Source organism: Bubalus bubalis, chromosome 8 (assembly GCF_019923935.1).
Source record: "Bubalus bubalis isolate 160015118507 breed Murrah chromosome 8, NDDB_SH_1, whole genome shotgun sequence".
Taxonomy (NCBI): domain Eukaryota; kingdom Metazoa; phylum Chordata; class Mammalia; order Artiodactyla; family Bovidae; genus Bubalus; species Bubalus bubalis.
The window spans coordinates 105,425,932-105,438,581 of NC_059164.1; the positions used below are offsets into that span (position 1 = coordinate 105,425,932).

A 12,650-nucleotide genomic window follows, 5' to 3' on the forward strand; every position below is an offset into this window, starting at 1 on the left:
TCAATGCAGTACAAAACAAAATCACAATAGGTATTTTCATGAAATTTGATGAAAGTAAACTGAAATTTAGGTGGAATAGAGAGAATAGGGAAGATAATATTGAACAAGTAGAAAATGAGGTGGTTCCTCTTTGAATCAGCAAACCATTTCCTAATTTAGGACAATGAAAAAGGCGTACGAATTTACAAACGGAAAATCATAGACTTGAAAGGGCAGCATGCTTATGTAGGCATATTACATATGATAGAGCCACCACTGCATGTATGCAGAGGAATAACGCATACACAAAATGCTCTTCTGGGACAAGTTGTTATAAAAGATCTTTAACATTAAAATTCCATACATTAAAAAACAATTAAATGCTTTAGTGCAACCTTCAAAATGTCAGCTGTGTGATAAATAACTTGTGAATTTATCCTTATGACCTTGGAGTATGAAAGCGTTGCTTATAAAAAATTAAATGTGTACACTCCATAAAAAGAATGTAGACCCAACTATATTAGAAGTATCAATAAAAAACACTCCAGGCACTCTCCTGGGGTCTGTTGGCTAAGACTCGGTGTTCTCAGTGCAGGGGGCCCAGGTTCCATCCCTGGCCAGGGGACTAGACCCCACAGGCTGCAACAGTGAGCCTGTGTGCCACAGCCAAGACCCTGAGCAGCCAAAGAGATGCATAAACATATTGTTAAAAAATTACAAAGAGTGAAACACAAGCCACAAAATCAAAAGGTATTAGTAACAAATGTAACTGACAAAATTTGGTAACCAGAATGTGCAAGGACCTGTTACAAATAAGTAATAGCTACCAAACCAAAAAGAAATGCGGGCATAGCAGTGTACAGAAAACACTGCTGCTGCTGCTAAGTCGCTTCAGTCATGTCCAACTCTGGGCGACCCCATAGATGGCAGCCCACTAGGCACCCCCATCCCTGGGATTCTCCAGGGAAGAACACTGGAGTGGGGTGCCATTTCCTTCTCCAATGCATGAAAGTGAAAAGTGAAAGTGAAGTCGCTCAGTCGCGTCTGACTCTTAGAGACCCCATGAACTGTAGCCTTCTAGGCTCCTCCATCCATGGGATTTTCCAGGCAAGAGTACTGGAGTGGGGTGCCATTGCTTTCTCCTACAGAAAACACTAGTGGCCTGTAAACAGAAAAAAAATATATTCAACCTCCTTAACAATCATAAAAGTGCAAACTAAGACTACAGTCAGGTACCATTTTACCCTAATAGACTGGCAAAAGAATTGTGCCAGTTGAGTCCTAGATGTGTAACACTAGAAAACACACAATAAAATGTTATTGAGATGATTTGAGTTAATTAACTTGGAAAGTATTTTGTCTCAGTATGTAAAGTTAACGTGGTGACACTAAGGCTCAATTTTTATATTCCCAGGTATAGAGAAATCTTACAACTTGGTTTATAAAGAAAGGTATGAGAATGTAGTCCCGTTTGTACTAGTACCAAAATCTAGAGGAAAAAACTACTGTGAATAAATTCAAGAATGGATAATAAATTCTGACAAACTAATAAATGGAATTCTACTTATTAATGAACTTGAATTATCTAAAATTATGTGCAAAACATGAATTATTGGCACAGACACACTATTGAATAAAAAAGAACATTACCGGAACAAAGGATAAACAGAATGAACCCCTTAGATAATTTTCAAAGACATAAAACACTGATAAATAAATAATTTACAGATTCTTACATAAATCTAAAAGTGATAATAGAAAGTGAGTAAAAATTTGAACTTCGGGATTATGGTTACCTAGACCTGGTAGAAAAGAATGATAGAATCTAGAGAAACAACAAGGACTTAAAAATTCTCTGGGAAAATCTACCTTCCAAACTGATTGCTTCAGGCAAGATCATTCATTTTATTACTTGACTAGATCTATTGCAGGTTCATCACAAATATTTCTTTTGTATAGTTCAAAATTTGGTTTGCTAACATAAAGTAGCTGCTATACCAATTTGTAAGTGCAGCAGAAGTTATGATTGACACACTGCAAGTTACATGGTTCATTGTCTGAGACGGAAGGGAGGAGGAGAGGGGGCAAACGCACAAATTTAAAAAGCAAATAAATTATTCATGAGAAATGACTTTATATTTAAAGAAGTGATGGAAGAGCAGAATCAGGAAACAGAAAGTCAAAGCAGGTTGGAATGCATACTGATTATTTCACAGCCTTCCTTGTCCTATCAGCCTATGAAATATTATGGTCTCAGGTACCCGGGAACTGTGAGGACCACAGGAAGTGACCACGTCACAAGGAGGTGCTGAAGGGGGAGGAGGCGCCTGAGAGGAAACGCCACTGCCCTGCTTTCTCCTGGAGGCAGCCATGAGCCTCAGCCTCCTGTGCTGGGTGGCTCTTTTTCTCTGGGGAGCAGGTGAGGCAAATGTATTGGACTTTCTCCTATGGCTGCCAAATCAGGCTCCCTCTAAGGCTTTTTGTGAACTTTCTCATTCCTTACAGGCTCTATGGACACTGAGGTCACCCAGAGTCCCAGTCATCTGGTCAAAGGAAAAGACCAGAAAGCAAAGATGGATTGTGTCCCCATTAAAGGACATGCTTCTGTTTACTGGTATCACAAGAAGCTGGAAGCATTTGAGTTTTTGGTTTATTTGTTGAATGGAAAAATTACAGAAGATACAGCCATGTTCAAACATCGATTTTCAGCTGAGTGCCCCCAGAACTCACCCTGCAGCCTGGAAATCAACTCCACCGAGGCAGCGGACTCAGCTCTGTATTTCTGTGCCAGCAGCGAATCCACAGTGCTGCACGTCAGCTCTTCTTCGAACACAAACTCACCATGGACCCAGCTCAGGAAATCAGTGGTGTCGTAGGAGGGTAGGAACTAACAGAAACCCACCTTGAAAGAGCATAAACCAGATGGACAAATCTGTAAATGGCCACACAGGATGAGCAGAAGGGGAGGTGGAAAACAGCTGGTGGGAACGCAAACCCAAGGAAGAGGAAGGAAGCTGTAAGGGGTCTCAGTTCCCCAGTTTGCAGAGTATCTGGCAAAGGAGACACAGGATGTGACCTTGATGGGTTTCTAACCACCTTTATTAAAACATGCTGCTAAGTTACTTCAGTCGTGTCCAACTCTGTGCGACCCCATAGACGGCAGCCCACTAGGCTCCCCCATCCCTGGGATTCTCCAGGCAAGAACACTGCAGTGGGTTGCCATTTCCTTCTCCAATGCATGAAAGTGAAAAGTGAAAGTGAAGTCGCTCAGTCGTGTGCAACCCTCAGCAATCCCATGGACTGCAGCCTACCAGGCTCCTCCATCCATGGGATTTTCCAGGCAACAGTACTGGAGTGGGGTGCCATTGCCTTCTCCGATTAAAACATGCCATTCCGTGCTTTTCATCTGGCAAAACTGTGGCTTCAGACATAGGGATAATCGGCAGGTCACCTGTCTTCCGTGGGGACCCTGATCACCTGGCTCAGTACACTCATTGCTCCAGACCCAGAGACTCCTCAGGGTTCATGGCTGCTTCTCATCTGTCCATGACAGAGCAACTGAGAAGAAAAATCAGCATCTCCCTTCAACCAGATTCCTGCAATCGTGCAATTTTAAAAGCAACTTTGAGGCATAACATACCAAAACAAAATGCACCAATTTAGGTCCGTATTTCAGTACATTGTGACAAGTTTATAACCCATGCAACCAGCATGAGAATCAAGACACAGACTACTTCCCCCTCCCCCAAAATCCCTCCATGCTATTTTACTAAGGTCTTTGTAACTTCTTTTACCATTCTTTGTAGCATATTAAAATGCAGAGACATTACTTTGCCAACAAAGTTCTGTCTAGTCAAGGCTATGGCTTTTCCAGTGGTCATGTATGGATGTGAGAGTTGGACTGTGAAGAAAGCTGAGCGCTGAAGAATTAATGTTTTTGAACTGTGGTGTTGGAGAACTCTTCAGAGTCCCATGGACTGCAAGGAGATCCAACCAGTCCATCCTAAAGGAGATCAGTCCTGGGTATTCATTGGAAGGACTGATGCTGAAGCTGAAACTCCAATACTGTGGCTACCTCATGCAAAGAGTTGACTCATTGGAAAAGACTCTGATGCTGGGAGGGATTGGGGGCAGGAGGAAAAAAGGACGACAGAGGATGAGATGGCTGGATGGCATCATCAACACAATGGACGTGAGTTTGAGTGAACTCCAGGAGTTGGTGATGGACAGGAAGGCCTATCGTGCTGCAAATCATGGAGTCACAGAGTCGGACATGACTGAGCGACTGAACTGAACTGAACTGAACCATTGCTTTGTATATTTTTTATTGACGATGTCTAGCACATATTTTGTTGAAATTTTTTTTTTTTACTTTTCTCCAAATTTTTTTAAGACACGTATTATGAATTTACTTTGTAATACTCATATGGAATTTATTTATTAAAATATATCTTCCAAGACTTTGCATTATCCCACTTTGATTTAGTCTTTACATTTCTCAATTGATGTCTCAACCACAATATATTATAGAAAAACACCTTCTCCAGAAATTAGTTTTCACCAGCAACCATACCTGAGATCATAAGAGCAGCCTCATTTTCTGTGTGCCTGTTAGTATTGTTCTGCTTTAAAGTAAAAGAAACTAATTCAACCATACTGGAAGAGTTAAGAAGAGATACATTTTGCTTTTGAAAACAAACCAGTGAGTTAACTATATTTAAGGAGTTCTTTGACTGCAAAGCACATGACTTGCAAAGAAGATTTTCAGTTGTTGCATCTCCGCTGGTCAAGTCTGTGAATTCATTTCTTGTTCCTCTCATGGGCCATTTCTAAAATTAATATTGCTAAAAGGTCTGTACTACAGATTTAATGCAGTCCCTATCGAAATGCCTACAACAATTTTCACAGAACTAGACCAAATAGTTCTAAAATTTATGCGAAAGACACAGAAGACCCCAGATAGTAAAGAGCATTCAAGAGAATAAAAAAATGCCCACAAAGCTAAAGGTGTCATACTCTCTGATTTCAGTCAATATAATTAATACAGAGCTATAATAATCAAAACAGAATGGTGTTGCCACAAAAATGGACATACAATCGAGAGTCTAGAAATAAACCCACAAAAACACAGCCAGTGAAACTATGACAAGGAATGCAAGAATATACACTTTAAAAAAGATTGTCTTCAATAAGTAGTACTGGTAAAACTGGACAGCTCCATAAAAGAATGGAATTAGAACGTTTTCACACACCACACACTTATATAAACTCAAATGGATTAAAGACTGACATGCAGGCCAGGAACAGCAAAACTCCTAGAAGAAAACACAGTCAGAATGCTCTTTGACATCTATTGTAGCAACGCATATTCAGATCTGTCTCACTGGGGAAGGAAAACAAAAGCAAAAATATGCAAATGCAATTGAATTAACCTTAAAATCTTCTTACAGCAAAAACAAACAAACAAAAGAGAACCACTGACAAAAGAAAAAGATAACGTGCTGAATAGAAGAAAATATATGCAAACAAAGTAATAGTAAACCATTAATATTCAAAATATATAAACAGGCAACTCAATATGAAAAACACAAACAACACAATTTTAAAAATGGGCAGAGGATCTTTCATCTGTCTTCCTGATTGCTTTGCAGATAAATCCCTTCCCTGACGCAAATGGGCTTCCCTTGTGGCTCAGTTGGTAAAGAATCCGCCTGTAATGCGGGAGACCCCAGTTCAAGTCCTGGGTAGGGAAGATCTGCTGGAGAAGGTATAGGCTACCCACTCAAGTCTTCTTGAGCTTCCCTGGTGGCTCAGCTGGTAAAGAATTCACCTGCAATGTGGGAGACCTGGGTTTGATCCCTGGTCTGGGAAGATCCCCTAGAGAAGGGAATGACCCACTCCAGTATTCTGGCCTGGAGAATTCCACGAACTGTATAGTCCATGGGGTCGCAAAGAGCTGGACATGACTGAGCGACTTTCCCTCTCACTTTCTGCAGCATACCTGGGCATGTAGTGTTTTGGCTTCATGTGGGTCAGCCAAGATGAACCTGGGCCAATAACAGTTGGAAGAGTGATGGGCTTCCCTGGTGGCACTAGTGGTCAAGAACCTGCCTGCCAATGCAGGAGATGTAAGAGACATTCGTCTGATCTCTGGGCAGGGAAGATCCCCTGGAGGAGGGCAAGGCAACCCACTCTGGTATTCTTGTCTCGAGAATTCCATGGGCAGAGGAGCCTGGCAGACTATAGTCCATGGGTGGCAAAGAGTCAGACATGACAGACCATCATTTTCCCTTTCACTTGGCATGTGGATAACTCCTTTAATAGCAGGATGTAACCTCATATCTTGTAACCCTCATAGCATCTACCACATATTTAGTACCTGTAGTTCTCCGAGTCAAATATAATTGATAAATAAGTAAATGAATGGCACTAGTATTTCTAGTGAAGATTTTGCTAAATTCCAGCCAGTAGAACAAGAAAAAAGGCTGAGAATGAGAAAAAGAGGGGAAGAAAAGTTTTAAAAGACAGATGGCAAGTTTAGAAGAAGAACCAAAGGAATCTAAAGATGCAATGCATTCTTATTAATAACAGATTTAATAAACTTATTGAATTTAGCTAAATATAAAAACTTTATTCCATATGTTATCAACAGTTAAAATATTTTTTAAAGAGAGATGATTTAAAAATTCTAATGTAACATATAAAATACATAAAAATAAATCTATTAAGTAAATGAGACTGTAATTCAGAAAGGGATTAAATTTTAGAGGAAAACATTAAAAAAATCTGAAATAAGTGAAAATGTGTACTGTGATCATGAATCAGTAAAACCGATGGTAAGAGTGTTCCTAATTTTGCACTATCAACTGTTTGTTCAGGGCTGTACAAAATCACAAAAGATATTTTCACAAAATTTGATGAAAGTCATCTGAAATTTAAGTGGTCAATACAGAGAAAAGAGAAAGTAATGTTGAACAGGGACAAAGTAAGGTGATTTCTCCTTGAACTATCAAATCATTTCTTAATTTAGGATAATGAAAAAGGCATAAATAAACAGACAAACGAAAATCATGGATTTAAAAGGGGAATAACGTTAAGCTGGATCATAAGAAAAGCAAGAGAGCTCCAGAAAAACATCTATTTCTGCTTTATTGACTATGCCAAAGCCTTTGACTGCATGGATCACAATAAACTGTGGAAAATTCTGAAAGAGATGGTAATCCCAGACCACCTGACCTGCCTCTTGAGAAACCTGTATGCAGATCAGGAAGCAACAGTTAGAACTGGACATGGAACAACAGACTGGTCCAAATAGGAAAAGGAGTACATCAAGACTGTATATTGTCACCCTGCTTATTTCACTTCTATGCAGAGTACATCATGAGAAAAGCTGGGCTGGAAGAAGCACAAGCTGGAATCAAGATTGCCGGGAGAAATATCAATAACCTCAGATATGCAGATGACATCACCCTTATGGCAGAAACTGAAGAGGAACTAAAAAGCCTGTTGTTGAAAGTGAAAGAGGAGCGTGAAAAAGTTGGCTTAAAGCTTAACATTCTGAAAACGAAGATCATGGCATCTGGTCTCATCACTTCATGGCAAATAGATGGGAAAACTGTGGAAACAGTGTCGGCCTTTATTTTTCTGGGCTACAAAATCACTGCAGTTGGTGATTGCAGCCATGAAATTAAAAGACGCTTACTCCTTGTAAGGAAAGTTATGAGCAACCTAGACAGCATTTTAAAAAGAAGAGACATTAGTTTGCCAACAAACATCCATCTAGTGAAGGCTATGGCTTTTCCAGTGGTCATGTATGGATGTGAGAGTTGGACCATAAAGAAAGCAGAGCTCTGAAGAATTGATGCTTTTGAACTGTGGTGTTGGAGAAGACTCTTGAGAGTCCCTTGGACTGCAAGGAGATCCAACCAGTCCATCCTAAAGGAGATCAGTCCTGGGTGTTCATTGAAAGGATTGATGCTAAAGCTGAAACTCCAATACTCTGGCCACCTGATGTGAAGAGCTGACTCATTGGAAAAGACCCAGATGCTGGGAAAGATTGAGGGCAGGAGGAGAAGGGGACGACAGAGGATGAGATGATTGGATGGCATCACCGACTTGATGGATATGGGTTTGGGTGGACTCTGGGAGTTGGTGATGGACAGGGAGGCCTGGTGTGCTGTGATTCATGCAGTTGCAAAGAGTTGGACATGACTGAGTGACTGAACTGAACTGAACTGGTGTTTAAGTAGGCATTTTATATATGATAGAGCCCTCACTGGAGGTTTGCAGGGGAATAATGCAATGTTCTTCTGGGACAAGCTGTTATCCACAGAAATAAGGATGGATTTAAATTCATTTCCACAGCCTAAGCAAAAATAATCATTATTAAAGAATCAAATGCATACACACAACTGTAAAATGTTAGCTGTCTGGTAAATAACTGGTAAGTATATCTTTATGATCTTAGGGTACAAGAACATAATTATAAAGAATTAAATGTATACCCTCCCCAAAGAGAATGTAGACTCAACTATATTAGGAATACCAACTAAAAAAAAAGGCATTACAAAGAGTGAAAGACAAGTGACTGATTGAACAGATATTAGCAGCACGTGTAACTGACAAAGTTTGCTATCAGGACTATGTAAGGAATTGTTACAAGTAAGTAATAGCTGAACATTCAAAAAGAAATATGGTCAAACGACAGTGTACTAAAAACACTAGTGGCCTATAAACAGAAAAAAATATATTCAATCAAAAAGTAAGAGAATTATAGAAAAAGGTCTCCTTCTGCTTCACTGACTACACTAAAGCCTTCAACTCTGTGGATCACAACAAACTGTGCAAAATTCTGAAAGAAATGGGACTACCAGACCACCTGATCTGCCTCCTAAGAAACCTGTATGTATGTCAAGAAGCAACAGTTAGAACTGGACATGGAACAACAGACTGGTTGAGAATTGGGAAAGGAGTACATCAAGGCTGTAGATTGTCACCCTGTTTATTTAACTTATATGCAGAGTACATCATGTGAAATGCTGGGCTGGATGAAGCACAAGCTGAAGTCAAAATTTCTGGGAGAAATATCAATAACCTCAGATATGTGGATGATACCACCCTTATAGCAGAAAGTGAAGAGGAGCTAAAGAGCCTCTTGATGAAAATGAAAGAGGAGAGTGAAAACATTGGCTTAAAACTCAACATTCAAAAAACTAAGATCATGGCATCTGGTCCCATCACTTCCTGGCAGATAGATGGGGAAACGATGGAAACAGTGACAGACCTTAATCAGAATCAGAGCAGATAGTGACTGCAGCCATCAAATTAAAAGACTCTTACTCCTTGGAAGAAAAGCAGTGACCAACCTAGACAGCATATTAAAAAGCAGAGACGTTTACTTTGCCAACAAAGCTCTGTCTAGTCAAAGCTATGGTTTTTCCAGTAGTCATGTATGGTTGTGAGAGTTGGACCATAAAGAAGGCTGAGCACCAAAGCATTGATGCCTTTGAACTGTGGTGTTGGGGAAGACTCTTGAGAGTCCCTTGGATTGCAAGGAAATCAATCCGGTCAATCGTAAAGGAAATCAGTCCTGAATATTTATTGGAAGGACTGATGTTGAAGCTGAAGCTCCAACACTTTGGCTACCTGATATGACACCCTGACTCATTGGAAAAGACCCTGATTCTCGGAAAGATTGAAGGCAGTAGGAGAAGGGGATGACAGAGGATGGCATAGTTGGATGGCATCACCAACTCAATGGACATGAGTTTGAACAAGCTCTGGGAGTTGGTGATGGACAGGGAGGTCTGGTATGCTGCAGTCCATGGGGTCACAAAGAGTCAGACATGACTGAGTGACTGAACTGATTTAAACTGAAAAATCATAAAAATGCTAACTAAAACTGAAGTGATATATCATTTTATCCTAATAGACTGGCAAAGTTAAAAGAACATAAGTGACAGGACTTCCATGGCGTCTAGTGGTTAAGATTCTGGGCTCCCCTGCGGGGGAGGGGAGTGGGCTGCTTCTACTCCTGTTCAGGGTACTAATAAACCGCATGCCACTAGGCACAGCCAGAAATTTAAAACATTAGAAAGAATAGTACCAATTGAATTTTAGATGTGCAACCCTAGAAAACACACAACAGTTGTTGGGATTATTTATCTGGCTTAATTTGGAGCTTCCATGGGGCTACCCTCATGGCTCAGATGGTAAAGCATCTGCCTGCAATGCTGGAGACCAGGGTTCAATCCCTGGGTTGGGAAGATCCCCTGGAGAAGGAAATGGCAGCCCACTCCAGTATTCTTGCCTGAAAAATCCCAGAGACAGAGGAACCTGGTGGGCTACAGTCTGTGGGGTCACAAAGAGTCAGACATGACTGAGGGAATGAGCAGGCATGCACATATTAGCAGAAGTGAATTATATAAAATTATCTGCAAAAACATAAATTATTATCACAGACATAAAACTGAATAAAAATATGACACAGTAAAAGTATAAACAGAATAAATCCCTTAGATAAATTTCAAAGACATAAAACACTGGTGAAAATATAATTTACAGATTCTTGCTGCTGCTGCTAAGTTGCTTCAGTCGTGTCCAACTCTGTGCGACCCCATAGACGGCAGCCCACCAGGCTCCCTCGTCACTGGGATTCTCCAGGCAAGAACACTGGAGTGGGTTGTCATTTCCTTCTCCAATGCATGAAAGTGAAAAGTGAAAGTGAAGTCATTCAGTCGTATTCAACTCTTAGCGACCCCATGGACTGACTGCAGCCTACCAGGCTCCTCAAACTGATAATGGAAGGAAAGTGAGTAAAAACTTAAACTTTAGGATTATGTTTTCCTAGACCCAGTAGAGAAAGAGTGATAAAATCTGGAAAAATAACACAGGGACGTAAAAATTCTCAGAGAAAATCTGTCTCCTAAGCTAACAGTTTCAGGCTAGATGACTCATTTTATTATTTCTCTAGATGCTTTATATATTCATCACAAATATTTCTTTTGTATAGTTCAAAATTTGGCTTGTTCGTATAAGGTGGCTGCTGTATTCATTTGTAAGTGCAGTGGAAGCTAAGACTGACGTACAGCAAATTGTGTGTTTCATTGTCTGAGAGGGAAGGGAGGAGGGGAGGAGGCAAACCGACAAGATGAAAAGCAAGTAAGTTATTGACGTGCAACTGATTTTCATTTTTGAAGAAATGATGAAAGAGCAGAATCAGGAAAAAGACAATTGAAGCCATCTGAAATCCACACCAGTTGTTTCACCAGCTTTCCCTGCCCTCCCAGTCTATGAAAAGCCAGCATCTCAAGTACACGGGGACTGTGATGACCACAGGAAGCAACCACGTGACAAGGAGGTGCTGAAGGGGGATGAGGCCCTGAGAGGAAAAGCCACTGCGCTGCTTTCTCCCTGAGCCAGCCATGTGCCTTGGCCTCCTGTGCTATGTGGCTCTTTTATTCTGGGGAGCAGGTGAGGTGAATTAACTGGATTCTAGATTAAGGACTTTCTCCTGAGGCTGCAAAATCAGGCTCCTTCCAGGGCTTTTTCTTCACTTTTTTCTCTTTTCTCACAGGCTCCATGGACACTGAGGTCACCCAGAGTCCCAGTCATCTGGTCAAAGGAAAAGACCAGAAAGCAAAGATGGATTGTGTCCCCAAAAAAGGACACACTTATGTTTACTGGTATCGTAAGAAGCTGGACAAAGCATTCGAGTTTTTGGTTTACTTACAGGATGAAGAAATTATAGAAGATACAGCCATGTTCAAACAGAGATTTTCAGCTGAGTGCCACCAAAACTCACCCTGCAGCCTGGAAATCAACTCCACCAAGGCAGCGGACTCGGCTCTGTATTTCTGTGCCAGCAGCCAGTCCACAGTGCTGCACATCAGCTCTTCTTAGAGCACAAACTCACCGTGGACCCAGCTCAGGAAATCAGTGGTGTGGTAGGAGGGTAGGAACTAACAGAAACCCACCTTGAAAGAGCATAAAGAAGAAGGAAAAACCTGTAAATGGCAACACAGGATGAGCCGAAGGGGAGGTAGAAAATAACTGGTGGGAACACAAACCCAAAAAAGGGGCAGGAAGCTGTACAGCGGTCTCAGATTCTCCAGTTTGCAGGGTATCTGGCAAAGGAGACACAGGATGTGACCTTGATGGGTTCCTAACAATCTTTATTAAAATATGCAGTTCTGAGCTTTTCATCAGGCAAAGCTGTACCTTCAGGAATAAGGGTAATTGGCAGGTCATTTGTCTTCCCTGGGTACCCTGATCACCTGGCTGAGCACATCATTGATCTAAACAGAATTGAGTGTCTAGAAATAAACCCACACATATATGGTCAAATTAAGCTGGTTTTAGAAAAGGCAGAGGAACCAGAGATCAAATTGCCAACATCTGCTGGATCATGGAAAAAGCAAGAGAGTTCCAGAAAAACATCTATTTCTGCTTTATTGACAATGCCAAAGCCTTTGACTGTGTGGATCACAATAAACTGTGGAAAATTCTGAAAGAGATGGGAATACCAGACCACCTGACCTGCCTCTTGAGAAACCTATATGCAGTTCAGGAAGCAACAGTTAGAACTGGACATGGAACAACAGACTGGTTCCAAATAGGAAAAGGAGGACGTCAAGACTGTATATTGTCACCCTGCTTATTTAACTTCTATG

General features: G+C 40.9%; 1 gene segment (V, D, J or C); it reads left to right on the top strand.

Annotated features, from left to right (window-relative positions):
- Window positions 1-2,030: 2,030 nt before the first annotated feature.
- Window positions 2,031-12,029, top strand: LOC123466085. The segment is given in 2 exon segments: window positions 2,031-2,398; window positions 11,555-12,029. Coding segments are annotated over 2 exon segments (375 nt in total).
- The last annotated feature ends 621 nt before the right edge of the window (window positions 12,030-12,650 follow it).